The 19573-nt window shown below is 44.1% G+C and overlaps 1 protein-coding gene across 2 annotated transcripts in view; it reads right to left on the bottom strand.

Annotated features, from left to right (window-relative positions):
* The window catches only part of SGK3 (serum/glucocorticoid regulated kinase family member 3), a 108039-nt gene that overhangs the window by 17701 nt on the left and 70765 nt on the right, over nt 1-19573 (bottom strand). For both annotated transcript variants that reach the window (XM_068237462.1, XM_068237463.1), the window contains exons 6-7: nt 10907-10994; nt 2578-2627 (exon numbers count right to left, since the gene is read on the bottom strand). In XM_068237462.1, coding sequence (XP_068093563.1) covers nt 2578-2627; nt 10907-10994 — 138 coding nt within the window. The remainder of the gene's footprint in view (nt 1-2577; nt 2628-10906; nt 10995-19573) is intronic.

Raw genomic sequence — 19573 nt, 5'->3', positions numbered from 1 at the left:
ATAGAAGATAAAGACAGAAGGGTGGGAGAATGGGCAAACAGGTGGTGCAGAGTGGACAGCGCTTGTGCCACTCCATCTTCCATTCAACTGGCTCCGGCTATGTGATTAGTTTGATTCAAAAAAGACATCTATCCATCAAATCCAACCAGAATAATGTAAAAATAAAACAAGTAGATAAAGTGTTTTTAGCCATTAACAGGAGGCAAGAGTGGAGTGATGGAGGGGAGCCTATCCAACTGGTGGACTAGAAAATATTAGGACTCCATAATGATAATGCATTAACTTGCAGCACCGCATGCATAGTGACCACACTTTAAACCACGTACACAGGACTGTACCTTGTTGCATTTCCACGTCAGTCAAGCTATAGGCTCACTACACACCAGTGATTCTGGATGTGTGCCTAGCTTTCTGGGGCATAAAGGAATTATTTTGAGTGATGCATCATGGGAAACCGCTAAAGCTGAATGATTACAAAAACCTTCTGTTTTAAGAATGCAAATTTATATTCAGCGTTGCTTTTTAGTAAGAGGAGTTTTCAGTCTCTTTTTGTCCCTTATGCGTTCCTAGTGGTTGTGGGTCACCATGCGCTATCTGGGTATTCTAACATTATGTGAAAGTTATTTGTTCCTTTCTTTTTTATATACTACCTGTATTTGAATATAAGTTGAATATACAGACGTAAAATGTCATGAAATCAAAGCACTGTCAATAAAATAAAGCACCATAAGAGAAAGAGAGGGGGAAAAAAAAAAAAAAAAAGGATTGAAATTCATCAATACAGAACCAAATCAGTTCAGCATAACGAAATCAACATGATTCAAGTGAGGAAAGTGACTATCATACCAGGGCTCACTATATGCTGGTCCAATAATAATAAAAAGAATAAAACTGTAGAACAGCGCACAAAAAATTGGGTGTAATCTGTTGCCACAAGACGGAGCAAGCGAGTGGACAGATGCTGTTGGGTTGCATAGACATTGTTTTCTATGCTGTTTTTGCATATCGCACACCATGATGGGTTCGTTATACTGCAGTTCTCTGCACACACTAGGGAAGTATCCTAAATAATCCTAGTAAAATGCTTTCGTGCCACAGAATTTCCTAATCAAGGAGTTTAAATACCCCATTCCCCTTATCCCAGATGTGTGACATGTGACGCAATAGTGTCATTCCAGTACACAGTGTACAAATGCAGATGTGAGTGATCTCACTTTATTAGCATGGAAAAAAGGTGACATTTTCAACAGCCTGCTTTGAAGTGAACAAGATGTGCCTTTCCTACCTTGTGTATTGTACATACCTATGTGCCAGATAGATGTGGTTCAGGTTTGTCATGTGAGTATCTTCACTACAAACTTGGGCGTTTCACACTGTGGCCCATATGTAGTTAACATTTTCTCCTGCGTTTTCTCCTAGGAGATAATTTTTCACCTTCCATTTAAAATAATTTTCCTGCACTTTTCAACTGAAAACATACCAAAAAGGTGAAAAAGTACTAGCAAAATTTAGACTATTTTCTTGCTTTCTGGCGGCCTAAAGGGCATTTTATTGGCAAGATTAAAATGATCACCTAAGAGAAAAAACTCAGCAGAAAAAGTTAATTTCGAATAGGCCCATATCTAGTTATGCTCCCTAGAGCTATATTTATACAGAATTGCATATTAAAAAGTGTACCCAAGGTGATATAATGAGATATAGTATGTGCATGTACAGTGCCAATCTACAAAGAACTAGTCTGCGGGTTTTTTCCCTTTCTGTCTGAACGATATGCAAGTGACAGTTTCTCTCCAGTCAGGACCTAGTCTGCCTATAGGGTTATTTTCACGGATAAGAAATTTTAACTATAAAACTCTTGCCTTGAAAAGAACAGCTTCTGAGTGCAGGCGATAGATAAAAACAGGTCAATAGTTGATATATTTTATCTTCTGGTACAATGGAAGACTGTCATCATATGAGACAATACATTAAACCTATTTTTTAGATTTTAAAAAGAAAAAACAAACAAAAAAAAAAACTATGGGATTTTAAGAAAATAAAAAAAATATATAATTTTTTTTCAGCAGTAGGAGGATAGATACAACGGTTTATCTCCTCAAGTTATTTTCATCCCAGGTTTCCTTTAACTGCTTCCGGACGACGGTGATTGAAATCTACATCCTGTTTGTTGCCATTTATTCTTGCCGGGGCGTAGATTTCAATTGATGCTGCAGTGCTGTCCGCTCGCTCTTGTCCACGTCCATGCAACCGCTCGCTCTGCTGTCACGCTGACAACAGAGCTTCCATATATCAGGCAGGAGCCAATATCATTGGCTCCTGACCAGTGACTGATGTCTTAAAAGGGCACGGATGGCTCTGTTCTATCTGTTCTAGAAGGGGCCAGAGCTATCCGGTCCTTTTATGTAACTAAGAGTAGATACTGACATTTTAGTTTTGGGAGTATAATCCCATTTTAATGCAAACTTTACAGTACTGCGTGTTATCCAATATTAACAAAACGTACAGCTTTAGAAGACTGTGATAAATAAAAGTGAAAATTTGTGCCAGTGTTAAAGATGAAAATACGTTGATACTCACTGAGGATTTCCAGATGGCCCAAGATTGACATTCTGTGAGGGAGATCCATTCTGTTAAAGCAAAGAGAGACTCTTTATTTATAAAGCGGGCAAACTATCCATTTTGCGAAAATGTTCAGCACTTTTCAGATTACCATTTGAATGATCTCCACTTTTATGCAGAATCGTCAGTTTCCATTAACCCCCTTGGCGTTATGATTCTTTCTGGATTTTAGAGTCTAAAAGTGGTGCAATTTTTTTGCACCCTTTCAGACCCTAAAACCTGGAAAAAATCATGCAGCCAGGGAGATCTGCAGCAGTTTTTCATTTTCAATCACTCACCTCCCCGGATCCAGTGCTGCAGTTATGTCTCCATCCTCCGGGTGGCGCTGAAACTCTAAAGTGAAATTGCCGGCTGTCGTCATGACGACAGCCGGCAATCTCACCAGCAGGAAGCAGAGCCCCAGAGGAGAGGAAGAAGAATGGCGGCCGACGTCGGGATCCCCCGGAACGGTATGTAGAAACACCCGCTGCACAAAGCCTCCAGCGGCTACCCCGAGCAGAGGTCGGGATTACCGCTCTGAGCTGCGGTTTTCCGCCCCGACCCTAGCTCGGGATTACCGCCAAGGAGGTTAAACTACCATTATGTAATGGCATCTTGGTGCTGAGCACTATATTTAAAAAGAAGTAATCGCCCTGATTTCCACTTTAGGCCGCTTTTACACTTGGCCACTTTCTTTGTGCTGTGCTACCCTTTCAGCACGCAGGGTAACGCAACAGCATAAAAAGTGTAAGGGGCCCAGTACACTAACTGCGTTGTGAAGTTCCCGACCCTCCTCAAAGTCAACAGTGCATTACCGTGCCACTTCTGTGGCGATGGAATGAATGGAAATCAATCGACGCAGAAATTTTACATTTGTTGGCGGCGGTGTGGCACACGTGTGGAATGAGGCAAAACGATGGGGAAGCAGAGAATCCCAGTGAAGTATTTCTTGCCCAGAAGGGAGTACGTCGGTGGGCGAGGGGCGGTGAAAACCATGGGGAGAAGAGAGGGCGTGGGAGTGGGCGGCACCTGTGACCCTATCAGTGCACTCTGCCACAGGGTCACATGAATAGAGTTTTTGGAGTTGCGGTGCGATGGGGCGCAGCGCTGCACTGCACCGCTTTCCTCAGGTATAAAACCGGCCTTTTAAATCCAATGCTGTTTCTTTTCAGAACACTTTTCGCCAGTTTGCTGCACATGGCCACTTTAGCCACTTAGGGAACGAAGGCTAAAGGTGGCCACACACACACACGATACAATAAAATGATCCGATTTTACAGCAATTCGATAAATGTGATGAGATCTCCCCTAAAAATATCAAAAGCTTTTTTTTCATTCGACTGAAAAATCCGATCGGATTTCCCATTTTTTTCGATTTTTATCGATCCAAAAATCTGGAAATCTTTCTTCAATTTTTCTAAAGATTGTATGGTGTGTGTTAGATTGTCAATTTATTAAAATACACACCCTAGCAACTTTCTCAGAGTTTCCAATCATTTTTATCATAATTGGGGAAAGATTGAACATAGGGGTGGTACATTGGTCAGAATTTTGAAATGTTACAATCAGTCAGAAAAATTGATTGCAATTCTTGAATTGAACAGATATTTAAAAAAATTGTATGGTGTGTGATCACCTTTACACACCCCTAGTGACCAGGCTGTTTTTTGCTATTTAGGCCACTGCAGCTTTACGGCCTCGCTGCAGGGCCGTACAACTCAGCACACAAGTGATTTCCCCCCTCCCCCTTTTTCTGCCCACCAACAGAGCTTTCTGTTGGTGGGCTCTGATTGCTCCCCCACTGTTTGTTTGTTTTTTTAATAAATATTTATTTCCTTTTTAAAAAAAATAAATTTAACTATTAATTCATTTATTTTTTTAACACCCCCCCACCAGCCAATCCTAGCGATCGGCCATGAGAGTTCAAATGATCGTGGCACTTTGCGCAGAAGTCGTCAGGGACCGTGATGGTTGTTATCATAGCACGTCAACAAACGCTGTTCACATAATCACGTTTCTGTACCCATATCCCGAGATTGTGGAAACAATCGCTCGTTGCGCAAGAAGAAAAAAAAAAAATCGACAGTCGTCTGAAAAATAGTGGTAGAAATCTTGTAGTGGGTACAGGCCTTCACCGGCTGTGCCCAAGAGTCACTGGACACCGCTGTCCAACCAACTCTCTTAGTCTCAAATATACAATGTTTTGTAACCATATTTCTCACATGCAGCCATAATAGCTCAGCCAATGTTTTGCCACACACACCATACAATTAAAAGATCCAATTTTACACAAATTCAATAAATACAATACGTTGTACAGAAAAACCTAAAAGGTTTTTTTAATTCAATTGAGAAATCTGATCGAATTTCCTGTTTTTATTCGATAAAAGGAGATTGGGAGTGTTGGCATTTTTTCCCCCTCTCAATTTACATGAAAATTAAATGGTATGTGGTAGATTAACAATTTCTTGATGTACAGACCCAAGCAATTTTTTTCTGAGTTTTCATTCATTTTAATCATAATTGAGGAAAATTAAACATGTGTGTGGTACATTGGTCAGATTTTCGAAATGTTACAATCAGCCAGAAAAATGTATTGCAATTCTTAAATTGAAAAGATATTTTTAAAAACGATATGGTGTGTGGTCACCTTTAAACTGTGTTGCCAAATCATACCTATAATTACTGACAAATATACATTATACAGGTCTTGTGGCCAATTATATGCAGTTTAGGTACTGAATTTTTACAATTAACCACAGAACAAGCATAACTAAGATTTTGTCAGTAGTTAAAAGGGATAAAGATGGCAACCATGTGCTTAGCTTGCGCCTGATATGGATGAGCTGTGTACAGTTTTGGAATCAGTTAAATTGACATTCAGCTCTCTTCATGCACGCAAGGAAACACGTTCTAGACTTGCAGAGAAACTGAACTGAAATTCCTAATGTCCCGAATATCCTGAATCTAAAGGTCAGAAACAAACACTTCTCATAATCTCAAAACAAAAATCAAGAAACAACCAGAGTCTTCCATGTGAGCAGCTAAATAGCTACAGGCAGGTTTGCTAGGGAAACCAAAACCACAAGCAAAAAAGAGGAACAGTCTGTTTGTGGTTCTGATTTGACAACACTGTATCCATAGGAGAAAAATATTTTCCAACAAATGTGAATGTACTGTATACTCATGAACAGAACAAAAAAAACAAAGGTTGTAAGAGAAAGGTCCATATCATATTAACCTTTTTACCTACTTCTTATTACTTTTTTTAATTGTTGGGCAGCACGGTGGTGTAGTGGTTAAAGTGAACCTCCGGACTAAAAATTGACTCTGCAGCACTGAAAAGGCTTGGTGTTTCTTTAGCAGTTTCACAGCATCAGAACTTTGTTTCTCTTGTACAAGCCTCATTTTTAGCTGCACAGGGCAGTTTTCCCCTTATGCTGTGCAAAGCATGATGGGATTTCTGATGTTGTTGTTCTCGTTCTGCTGTTTTGGTGCAATTTTTTTTTTTTACATTTTGAATTTGACATTTGAAGCCTAGCGTGTGCAGCTGGGAGGGGTAATCAGGACACAGGATAGCTGGAACTGTGTCTCCTGCTCCTTGTCACCTCCTTTCAACCAAAAAGATGGCTGCCCCCATTGACAAAGATGGCAGCCCCCATGAATCACAAACATTTGCCTGTTCTTTTAAAACAGGGTGGGTAAAAGATTATATTACCTATCTATTCTAATTAACATAACTAATGTAACTTAATAACAGTATGTTTGTTTAGGCTGAAGTTCCCCTTTAACACTTTTGCCTTGCAGCGCTTGGTACTGGGTACAAAACCCATCCAGGGCACTATATGCATGGATCTCCCTTTGTCTGCCCGGGGTTCTGCATGGGGTTTCCTCTGGGCACTCCGGGTTCCTCCCATATCCCAAAAACATACAGATGAGTTAAGTGCCTTCCCCCTAAATTGGCCCTAGACTGCGATACATACAGACATACCTAAGAGGTTTTTAAATCAGGATGATACCATTTATTGGCTAACTAAAAAGAATAAGAATAAGCAAGCTTTCGGCTTTGCAGCCTTCGTCGGGCTTAAAACTTTCCTGGAACATACAGACATACTGTACATACACGATAGGTACATAGATAAGACTATGGCAGTGATTAGATTGGAAGCCCCTCTGAGGGACAATTAAGTGACAAGTCATTATACTCTGAACAAATAATAAATAATGCTAGGTGCTGAAAAATTATCTCCTGGGAGCAAACCCAAGACAACCACTTCATTACAGTTAGGGCCATAAATACTTAGACTTTTTTTTCTACTTTTGGCTCTGTACATTACTATAACAAATTTTAACTAGAGATGGCTCGAACCTCCGATTTCAGGTTTGCGAACGCGAACGCGAACCTCTGCAAAAAGTTCAGTTTGCGCAAACTTTTTTGAACCGCAATAGACTTCAATGGGGAGGCGAACTTTAAAAACTAGAAAGATTTATGCTGGCCACAAAAGTGATGGAAGAGATGTTTCAAGGGGTCTAACATCTGAGTTTTTGCATGGCGGAGTGGGATACACGCCAAAAGTCCCGGGGGAAAAAAAAGGGCAGAAATCACATTGCATTCTAAATTGGAGGCCCAATGTGCATAAAACATCTTGCATGTGTATACATCAATCAGGGAGTGTAATTAGTGTACTGCTTCACACTGACAAACCAAACTCACTGTGTAATGCACCGCAGCCAGAAAAATTAGGCAAGCATGTACACGCACCAGAAAAACTATTATAGTAGCCGCTTCTAGCAGCATTCAGGAATCCGCCTAGAGTCCTGGACCCTGTTGGTGGTGGCGGAGAAGGCAATCAAGCGGCCTGCAGGCAGAGATGCTGTGTGGGGAGCGACTTAGTCTTGGGGCAGGCAAGCACACAGCATGCAGGCAGAGATGCTGTGTGTGGGGACTTACTTAGTCTTTGGGCAGGCCTGACCGTGCTTGCAGACCACGTGGTCAGATGGACCCTTGACCCAACGCTGTGTGCCAGAGATGACACCACTTGCCTTTCAACATCACAGTACAGTTTGGGTATCACCTTTTTTGAGAAATAATTGTGGCCTGGTATCTTCCACTGCGGTGTGTGGCTTTGATTTTGTGTGCTGCTTTTCCTCAGGTGGTCATCCCATTGCAGTTTGTGCTTTGTCATCATGTGCCTTCGTAAGGAAGTTGTCCCTATGCGGGTCTTGGTCTTTCCATGGCTCAATTTTTGGTGACAGAGAGTACAAATGGTATTGCTCTCATCTGAGGCAGACACACAAAACAATTTCCCACACGGCTGAGCCCTGGGGTGATGGCACTTTGGTGGTGGCAGCCGACCAAATGTTAAGTGGGGTGCCAGAATCAGAGCAGGAGGAGGAAGATATGTCACGCTTCCGTGTGGAAGCTGAGGAAGATGAGGTGTTCTGTGTTAAATAGTCAACTACGTCCTGACAATCTTAGGGGTTGATGGCCTTCTGAACACTGTACTTTGGTTCAGGGCCGCACAAAATCACGACAGCACAACCTCGAACAGACCTGCCGGGTGGCCTGCCTCTGCCTGTTTTGTCCATATTGGGGGGAATGAAGTGAAAGGTATGCACTGCCTTGACTAATACAATGTGCAGTCACACAGGTGCAGTGAACAGGTATGCAGTGACTGGTATCAATACAATGTGCAGCTGTCACACACACAGGTACCGTAAACAAGTGCAGTGACTGGTACTTGTATATAACACTGCATGCGCTCACGTAGGTAGGTGCACTGAACAGGTAGGTATGCAGGGATTGGTATTACAAATGTGCAGCTGTCACACACACAGGTAGTCACTGAATGTGCTGGGCCTGGCAGTGGCACAGTAGGAATTACCAAGGGGCCAAGGTCCAGCAGCTGTGACTGACTGACAGGGCTGTATATGCAACACAAGTGTCTGTGGGACACACACACACACACACACACACACACACACACACACACACACACACACACACACACAAAAGATCACAAGAACAACAGCATTAGCTCCCAAAAGAGCTGTTCAGGATGAGGAGTGCTTTTTAGTAATAAGTATCAGCAAGAAGGAGCAACCTAACAAGCCTAACACCTAACTAAGCTTTCCCTATGTCAACAGGTTCTCTCCCTTCTCCAATTACTGCAGCTACACGAGTGAGTGAAAAGGCTGATGCTGCCTGCGTTTTATAAGGGGGGGGGGGGGGGGGGAGGTCCAGGAGGGAGTGTAGCCTGATTGGCTACCCTGTGTCTGCTAACTGTGATGTGGAGGGTCAAAGTTGACCCTAATGATGTAGCATAGGGGTCGGGTCTAACTCTCATATAGTTCGAGGTTCACCACGAACGCGAACCACCGAAGTTCACGCAAATAAGTTTGCGGTCGAACCGTTCGGGCCATCTCTAATTTTAAATGAAAAAACTTGGATGCAGTTGAAGAGTGCCAACTTTCAGCTTTAATTCATGGAGTGAAGAAAACAATTGCATAAAAATGTGCAGCGTGGAACAACTCATTATCCAAAGCATACCACATTATCTGTAAAACACGGATGTAATGTCTTGGGCGTGCATGGCTGCCAGTGGGACTGGGACACCAGTGTTTATTGATGAGGTCACACAAGACAGAAGAAGCCAAATGAATTCTGAGTTGTTCAGATACATACTGTCTGCTCAAATTCAGCTAAATCCAGTCAAATTGATTGGTTGGCAATTCATGATGCAGATGTACAATGACCCAAAACATACATCCAAAGCAACCCAGGAGTTTATTAAAGCAAAGAAGTGAAAAGTTCTTGAATATCTAAATCAGTCACCCAACTGAGCTTGCATTTCACTTGTTAAAGACTAAAGTTCGGACAGAAGGGCCCACAAACAAACAGCAATTGAAAGCCACTGCAGAAAAGGACTGGCAGATCATTAACCTCTTAAAGACCGCGTCATGCCAATTTGCGTGAACGCGGAGGCAGCCCCAGGACCGTCAATTCCTGGGGCGGGGCTTTCCGCTCCATCATCAGTCTCCCATCGGTGATCGCCACTTGGAGACTGTGAGACAGCGAAACCGCTGTCTATTTACATTGTACAGCGCTGCGATCTACAGCAGCGCTGTACTGGGGACAGCCGTGCCACTTGGCTATCCCCTGGGGAGGCACAGGAGCGATCGGCTCTCATAGGCTGATTGCAGTGTTTGGTCGGCGGGGGGGAGGGAGAGGGAAAAAAAAAGTAAAATTTAGTAAAACATTTTTTAAAAAAAAAATAAAATTTAATTAAAAAACAAATAAATATATAACAAAACAAACAAACATGCCAGCAGGTATCAGAGCCCACCAAGAGAAAGCTCTGTTGGTGGGCAGAAAAGGGGGGGGGGGGGGGGTGAAATCACTTGTGTGCTGACTTGTACGGCTCTGCTGCGAGCACTTAAAGTTGCAGAGCCCTAATTAGTAAAAAAATAGCCTGGTCACTAGGGGGTGTAAGCTTACGGTCCTGAAGGGGTTAAAAAGGAGGAAACCAAGCATCTGGTGATGTACATGAGCGTACATGCAAAAATCGCGTTGGGAAATTTGGGCACAGGGTAAAGCTGAAAAACAGCTTACCCTGCTCCTGTAAATGTCCCGACGGCATTAATTACAATCCCCCCCTCCAGGCCACCATGGACTCGGGGGAGAGATGCAGTTCAGCTGCCAGGCTAATGCTGGCTGATGAATTGTACTTTTTTTTTTTTTCATAATTTGGGCTCCGTCCTTTGCCGGCGCCCAAATTACTCTCTGAGCGCCGCTATAGACGTAATTCACATTGCAGCCTATGGCCGTAATTCACATTACAGCCTATGGTCGGCATCGGCGCCCTTTTTGTCTGCCTTGTTCTAGGAGTTCAGGCTGTCATTGCCAGCAAAGGGTTTTCAAACAAGTATTAGAAATGAACATTTTAATAAAAGTTATTTAAAAATTGTCCAATTACTTTTGAGCCCCTAAAATAAAGGGATTGCGTTAAAAAAAATGCTTTAATTACCTCACATTTTTATGCAATCATTTTGTTCACCCCACTGAAAAAAGCTAAAAGTTTGCACTGCAACTGCATCTGAGTAGTTTTATTTAAAATTCATTGTGCTAAAGTACAGATCCCAAATTAGAAACAAGTGGTCTCTGTCCAAATATTTATGGACCTAACTGTAGATAAAGGCCAAAGACTTGATACGAATGATTGGAGATAAAGACGCACAACTATGGCAAGCGGTACCATCTCCACCTTCAGTCTCTTGAAGTCCATAAACAAAAGAGAACTTTTCTTACCTTATGATCTGACCTTTCATCTTCATCTTCTGAGGGATCGGACTGGTGTCTTGCACGGTCCAGATTTAGAAATGATTGGACTTCTGGGCTGCAAATAAAGCACATCATGTGGTCACTTCAGAGTCATCAGGTGACAATACATGAAGAGATCTGTGCATTCTAAAGTGAACATCCAGAGCAATTCCAGTTTACCCAACATCCACTGGCCAGTGCATGCTGGCTAACTAGTCATTACTGCCTAGGATGCATTATCACACAGAAGCTAAAACAGGCATGGGCAAACTTGGCCCTCCGGCTGTTGAGGAACTACAAGTCCCACAATGCATTGCAGGAGTCTGACAGCCACAATCATGACTCATAAAGGCAAATGCATTGTGGGATATGTAGTTCCTTAACAGCTGGAGGGCCAAGTTTGCCCATGCCTGAGCTAAAACAAGATGAAAGGTCTCCTGAAATGCAGCCACTATAACATTATTATGCATTTAAAAAGCACGGACAGCTCCTGCACAGCTTTGCAGCCTGCAATCTACACCTGGGAATCATGGTGGCTTAGTGGATAGCACTCTTGCCTTGTAGAGCTGGTTGCCGGTTCGAATCCCAGCCAGCGAACTAGTTGCACTGAGTTTGTAAGTTCTCCCTGTGTCTGCGTGGGTTTCCTTCTTGATTCCCCCCACATGCCAAAAACATACAGAAAAGTTGATTGGCTCTCCCCTTAAATTGGCCCTAGACCACAATACATACACTAGACTAAGATACATACTGTACATAGATATATGACTAAGATAGTGATAGTCGGGGGAAAACTAAACTTAGCCACTGCGGGGGATTGGAGGATCGTTCCAGTGGGCTGGTAGAAGCTCCAGGTAAGCAAAACCTTTTTATTTTTTTTACTGTGGTTTAGGTTCACTTTTATACTGACCGTAGCAACGCAGGAAGATGGATCCAGAGACTTCCCTTGACGATGAGTGCTCCTCGATCCATCTCCCTGCAGGCGGGTATGCGCAACGTTACAAAACAGTCACAAACGGGAAGTCAAGTGATCATGGTACGTTGCATGAAGTCACTGAGGATCTTAGAGATCTGATCTGCAGTGACGTCGTTATCACCGTGCTTCCTTCGCATGAACGCAACTTTAGGATGGGCTCACAGTGGGATGCTGCGGTGTGACTTTATGAGGGCATCTTAACGCAGAAAGTCACACTGCAATAGTAAGTCTATTGAATGTTCACAGTGCATGCAGTGTGTTGGGATCTAATGCACAACAGCATACCAAGTCACTGCATGCAGTGCATTACTGAAGGCTGGAAAGCATACTTTTCATTGACTGGATGCTTCACTGTATGCCACCTAACGATCGCAGCATAACGTGCAGTGCAACTTTTTCATTCCATTGCGTTGCGTTCCTGTTATACAGGGAACACAATGCAATATTCCACTGTGAACCTAGCCTCTGACTTTAGAGCTAGCTTATCTGGAGGATACTCCTAGACCTTGGGGTGGGGTTTGGGTGCAATGCAGACAGACTCTCAACATCCCTCACTGCTCAAGGTTATCACCTATAGACTGCTCAACGACACCACCTACAGAAAGACCCCAAGAAAAAAAAAAAAAATACTTATTAGGCAAGTAGAGAGACACAGAATACCTGGTAAGCACCATGCAATTCCCGGCAGATTGATGGCTCAAAACAATTTCCCACATGCTAATCTGCTCCAGATAGAAAACGGGATTGATTTTGTATAGTACTGATCTCAAAATCAATCACATTCACGATTGGGAGCAGATTAGACATGTCAGAAATTATAGATTCAACCAGGAAATTGCATAGTGTGTACCATGCATTAGACGGCCTAAACACAGCATCCTTGTAGGACATGTATTGAAGTACGTGGAACCCATGTCTCTTTTAGATTAGTAGATCCCTAGTAGTATTATGATTGGCTAAGAAGCTCTTTCCCACAGCTCTATATAAGCCAGGCACTGTGAGGTCTCAGAGGACTTGTCATTTCCCTCTCCATACATAGTTTGTATGGAAGGTGTCCACAACATGCTACATCATATGATATTAGATTTATACTGTGTAACTTCTAAAGCAGGATGTGACCTTTTCTGCTAGGAACACAAAGGAACTTTGCCAAGATGTCAGTGATGCAGGCATAACCTGCTGTACTAGCCTTGCAGCAATCCACACTAAACAAACTATGGATGAGCTCCAATGAGAGGCATTTATTCCAGAACAAGAGAAGACACTGGAAGAATGGACCAGAAATGGATTTCATTATGAATCTGCTGAATTAGCCTTACAATAGTACAGAATAGCTTGGACAAAGCGTGCTGAACTTTTCCTCTTGACCTTTAACAATGTCTTTTTGGGCTCTGTAGTTTCATAAATCCAGATATTTTAAAATTCAACCCTGCAGCATTTATTATTATGATTGATTTATAAAGTGCCAACATATTCAGTGGCGCTGTACAAAGTAAGAAACAAACATAGGGTACATAAAAATACAGACAATGGTATACACCAATATACAAAATACAGAATTGGTAATTATAGTGATACAAGTAACATGATGCATAAAATGTATAACAAATGATGTATAATGTATAACAAATTCCAAGACACAGAAGGGGGAGAGAGCCCTGCCCTTGCGAACTTACAACCTAAATGGATAGGCAGGCAAGAAGTGGTGGGGTAGTATACAAAAATCATACCTAGGGGCAGTGTGTTTTTAGGTTATCTAGTAAGGAGTGCAACTTGGCCTTAGGTCAAAGGGGAAGTGGCCCAAAGTAAAGCAGATGCTTGTCGGAAAAAGTGAGGTTTGAGGGAGAGTTTAAAGATATCAAGGGTTGGAGAGTGACGGATGTGTTGTGGAGGGCATTCCAGAGGAGCGGTGAAGCATGTGAGAAATCTTGTATACGTGAATGCAAGGAGGTAATTCTAGAGGAGGAGAAAAGAAGGTCATGTGCAGATCTAAGAGTGCGATTGGGTTGGTATCTGGAAACTAGTGAGGAGATGTTAAGCCCCATCTACACCATGGGACATTGAAGCGATCCGGCGGCTCGATTAGCCGCCGGATCGCCTCTTCCGCGTGCCCGCCGCGTCCCCGCTCGCCGCGCGTGCGCCGCATTCGATTCCCCGCTCGTGCCCGCTCGTCCCCGCCGGCGCCGCTTATCTCCCGCACGATTCCCTGCCATTGTCCCCTTGCGGGGATCGAGCAGGGAATCGGCGGTGAGAAGATCCGTCCTGTCGGATCTTATCAATCGAGCCGCATCAGCGGCTCGATTGATAAGGAGCATCGCGGCCGCATCTACTCGTGTAGATGCGGCTTAAGGGGGAGAGAGATTGTGGATTTATAAGGCATACTTTAATAATCCCCATGTGGGCAAAGCCCCACCTACTTTTCGTTAAACTCTGCCCCTTTTCAAAAATGCAGCAGTTGCTGTAGCTGTAAAGCCCAGTCCTATGTTGCCAGCATCACAGCAGACATAAAACATTTCCCACCCCAAAAGACATGTGTCGAGGCAGGAGGGAGCTGCATAGTAAAAATGGAAGAACTATAGTTCAGACCTCTTGTGGATAGAACATCTGTTCATTTACTCGCACCAGAGGTGTCCAGCTTCATACCAAATCATTACGTATTTAATTCTGAAAGCTACAACATGATTTTTCACAATAGGGCTATGTCACAGGAATTTCATTATTGCAGCATTATGTCAATGTACAGGATAAAGCGATCAACTGCCACAACATTCTCTTCTTATTAGTAGACTAGCCATTAGGACCCTTTGCTAATTAATAGGCCCTAAGGTGATGTGATCTACCACGTCCATGACTGTCTGCACACGAGGCCTTGTGCCTGCATAATACGGCTTTTGGCACACATGAACACAGGTGGACGCAGATAACTGTGGCTTTATTAGATAGGATTCTCAGTTACCAACTTCGCTTGAAATTCTCTGCTTAATCGCTCGTGACTAAGACTGACAAGGACTCTGAGGTGGTGAAACAATTGCTGTTAACAGACTTTTTGCAACAAATCATGACCTGAAAGCTAAGGCTTATACACGCAAATGAGGCCTGCCACCCGTTGGCAATCAGTACCTGATCCCTTGTTCGACATGGCTGGGCCGATGCTGACAGATGTGTTCTGTGCCTATGCAGAGGGTGGATCGCTGCAGGCAAGATGTCACGCGGTGGGCAGGGTAAGTGGCGAGAACAATGCTCTCAGCCATCAGTCAGCAAAAGAAATTTGCCAGGAGGATCACTGGCTGAGCGTCCGAGAGGCGTCTGGCCGATCGGTCGTTAATGACCGATTCGGCTGCATTTCATCAAGCATGTGTACGGGTCACAATCCTCATACACAAGTACGAGAACTATTGCCCTCAGGAATAGGGACTCGACCTTCCAGGCAACAGTTTGGGGCTGAGGGCTGTACAGAACACTCGCCTAGAAACTAGCAAACATGTCAGTTGCTATAGAGCAGCCTTTCTCAACCTTTTTAACCTGGAGGAACACTCCAAATATTTTTGGGATCTTAAGGAACCCCTGCAAATACTTTTTAGATCTCAAGGAGGTTTTGTAGGAGGCAAGGACTTTAAAAGTAGGTGTGGCTGTTAATTTCAGTGTCCCCATTACAGTGTCCCTCATTATACTGTCTCTTTATTCTAGTACTTTTTTATTAATGTGCTCATTATTTTGACCCCTGATTTAGTTGAGTTTTTTTTTTTTTTATATAGTATCCCCTATTCAATGTGCTCTATCATACTCCCCAGATAAATGGGGAAAATGCCAAGGAACCCCTGCAGGGTACTCAAGGAACCCTGGGGTTCCAGGGAACCCTAGTTGAGAAAGCCTGATCCAGTGGGTGGAGGTGGGACAACATGTGACCCAAGAGTAAGAAGGAGAAGAAAGCGGTCAGAATTTGATCAGCTGTAGCTAAACAACCGGCATGCCAGATCTTTAAAATGATGTTGAGTGGCTTCTGTACATAAGCTGGAATCTCACCCCAAGCAGTCCTCAGCTGTCACCGTGACCGAGTGTACTCCAGCCTGAGTATTTGCATTTTAACAGGAATAGTAGCTGTCTTAATCAGAAAACAACTGGATCACATCACAGCCCTATGAGTGCTGGAGCTCTTGCAAGACTCATGGTTTGCTAGAATACTACCTCCTTGATAAAGAAGTTTGCTTTGGACTCTCAGCTGAGAAAGCCCCCAAATGGCAGCTTGGTTGAGTCAAGTATAGCATGTGTATGTAGCTTAACCACTTGAGGACTGCCCCCAGCCGATGGGCGGCGGCAAAGTCCGGGCCCAAACGACCGCAATACGCCCATCGGCGGGGGCCGCTGCGGGAGTGGCTATGCGGCGATCGCGTCATTCGTGACGCGATCAGCCGCCGGGGACTCGCTCCGCCCACCGCTCGTAGTAACCCGCCGGCCGTTCGGAAGCGCCGGCGGGTTACTAGCTCCCGGATCGCCGCTGCACATATGTATAATAGGCTTTGTAATGTATACAAAGCCTATTATACTGGCTGCCTCCTGCCCTGGTGGTCCCAGTGTCCGAGGGACCACCAGGGCAGGCTGCAGCCACCCTAGTCTGCACCAAGCACACTGATTTTCCCCCCAACCCCCGCCCCAGATCGCCCACAGCACCCCTCAGACCCCCCCCTGCCCACCCCCCAGACCACTGTTTGCACCCAGCCACCCCCCTAATCACCCATCAATCACTCCCTGTCACTATCTGTCAACGCTATTTTTTTTTTATCCCCCCCCCTGCCCACTGCCCCCTCCTGATCACCCCCCCACCCCTCAGATTCTCCCCAGACCCCCCCCCCCCCCCGTGTACTATATGCATCTATCCCCCCTGATCACCTGTCAATCACCCGTCAATCACCCCCTGTCACTGCTACCCATCAATCAGCCCCTAACCTGCCCCTTGCGGGCAATCTGATCACCCCCCCACACCAATAGATCGCCCGCAGATCCGACATCAGATCACCTCCCAAATCCATTGTTTACATCTATTCTCTCCTCTAAACACCCACTAATTACCCATCAATCACCCATCAATCACCCCCTATCACCACCTGTCACTTTTACCTATCAGATCAGACCCTAATCTGCCCCTTGCGGGCACCCAATCACCCGCCTACACGCTCAGATTGCCCTCAGACCCCCCCTTATCAATTCGGCAGTGCAATATTTACATCTGTTATTCCCTGTAATTACCCACTGATCACCTGTCAATCACCTATCAATCGCCCCCTGTCACTGCCACCCATCAATCACCCCCTGTCACTGCCACCCATCAATCAGCCCCTAACCTGCCCCTTGCGGGCAATCTGATCACCCACCCACACCAATAGATCGCCCGCAGATCCGACATCAGATCACCTCCCAAGTGCAGTGTATAGATCTTTTCTCTCCTCTAAACACCCACTAATTACCCATCAATCACCCCCTATCACCACCTGTCACTGTTACCCATCAGATTAGACCCTAATCTGCCCCTTGCGGGCACCCAATCACCCGCCCCACACCTCAGAACGTCCTCAGACCCCAGCCCTGATCACCTCGCTAGTGCATTGCTTGCATCTATTTCCCCCCTCTAATCACACCTTGAGACACCCATCAATCACCTCCTGTCACCCCCTAGCACACCTACCCATCAGATCAGGCCCAGATTTGCCCTGTGTGGGCTCCTGATCACTCGGCCAAACCCTCAGATCCCCCTCAGACCCCCTTCCGATCACCTCCCCAGTGCATTGATTGCATCTATTTTCCCCTCTAACCGCCCCCTGAGACACCCATCAATCACCTCCTGTCACCCCCCTAGCACTCCTATCCATCAGATCAGGCCCAAAACATCCTGTCATCTAAGAGGCCACCCTGCTTATGACCGGTTCCACAAAATTTGCCCCCTCATAGACCACCTGTCATCAAAATTTGCAGATGCTTATACCCCTGAACAGTCATTTTGAGAAATTTGGTTTCCAGACTACTCACAGTTTTGGGCCCGTAAAATGCCAGGGCAGTATAGGAACCCCACAAGTGACCCCATTTTAGAAAGAAGACACCCCAAGGTATTCTGTTAGGTGTATGATGAGTTCATAGAAGATTTTATTTTTTGTCAAAAGTTAGCGGAAATTGGATTTTTATTGTTTTTTTCACAAAGTGTCATTTTTCACTAACTTGTGACAAAAAATAAAATCTTCTATGAACTCATCATACCCCTAACGGAATACCTTGGGGTGTCTTCTTTCTAAAATGGGGTCACTTGTGGGGTTCCTATACTGCCCTGGCATTTTAGGGGCCCTAAACCGTGAGCAGTAGTCTAGAATCCAAATGCCTCAAAATGACCTGTGAATAGGACGTTAGGCCCCTTAGCGCACCTAGGTTGCAAAAAAGTGTCACACATGTGGTATCGCCGTACTCAGAAGAAGTAGTATATTGTGTTTTGGGGTGTATTTTTACACATACCCATGCTGGGTGGGAGAAATCTCTCTGTAAATGGACAATTGTGTGTAAAAAAAATCAAACAATTGTCATTTACAGAGATATTTCTCCCACCCAGCATGGGTATGTGTAAAAATACACCCCAAAACACATTATACTACTTCTCATGAGTACGGCGGTACCACATGTGTGGCACTTTTTTGCACCCTAAGTGCGCTAAGAGGCCCAAAGTCCAATGAGTACCTTTAGGATTTCACAGGTCATTTTGCGACATTTGGTTTCAAGACTACTCCTCACGGTTTAGGGCCCCTAAAATGCCAGGGCAGTATAGGAACCCCACAAATGACCCCATTTTAGAAAGAAGACACCCCAAGGTATTCCGTTAGGAGTATGGTGAGTTCATAGAAGATTTTATTTTTTGTCACAAGTTAGCAGAAAATGACACTTTGTGAAAAAAAACAATTAAAATCAATTTTTGCTAACTTGTGACAAAAAAAAATAATCTTCTATGAACTCACCATCCTCCTAACGGAATACCTTGGGGTGTCTTCTTTTTAAAATGGGGTAATTTGTGGGGTTCCTATACTGTCCTGGCATTTTAGGGGCCCTAAACCGTGAGGAGTAGTCTTGAAACGAAATTTCTCAAAATGACCTGTGAAATCCTAAAGGTACTCATTGAACTTTGGGCCCCTTAGCGCAGTTAGGGTGCAAAAAAGTGCCACACATGTGGTATCGCCGTACTCAGGAGAAGTAGTATAATGTGTTTTGGGGTGTATTTTTCCACATACCCATGCTGAGTGGGAGAAATATCTCTATAAATAGACAATTGTGTGTAAAAAAAATAAAAAAATTGTCATTTACGGAGATATTTCTCCCACCCAGCATGGGTATGTGTAAAAATACACCCCAAAACACATTTTACTACTTCTCCTGAGTACGGCAATACCACATGTGTGGCACTTTTTTGCAGCCTAACTGCGCTAAGGGGCCCAAAGTCCAATAAGCATCTTTAGGCTTTACAGGGGTGCTTACAATTAGGCACCCCCCAAAATGCCAGGACAGTGAACACAACCCACAAATGACCCCATTTTGGAAAGTAGACACTTCAAGGTATTCAGAGAGGAGCATAGTGAGTCTGTGGCAGATTTCATTTTTTTTTTGTCGCAAGTTAGAAGAAATGGAAACTTTTTTTTTTTCTTTTTTTTGTCAGA

This window comes from Hyperolius riggenbachi, chromosome 5 (genome assembly GCF_040937935.1).
Source record: "Hyperolius riggenbachi isolate aHypRig1 chromosome 5, aHypRig1.pri, whole genome shotgun sequence".
Classification (NCBI taxonomy): domain Eukaryota; kingdom Metazoa; phylum Chordata; class Amphibia; order Anura; family Hyperoliidae; genus Hyperolius; species Hyperolius riggenbachi.
Note: the sequence above shows the minus strand (reverse complement) of the source record. Positions and strands in the feature narration are given on the sequence as shown.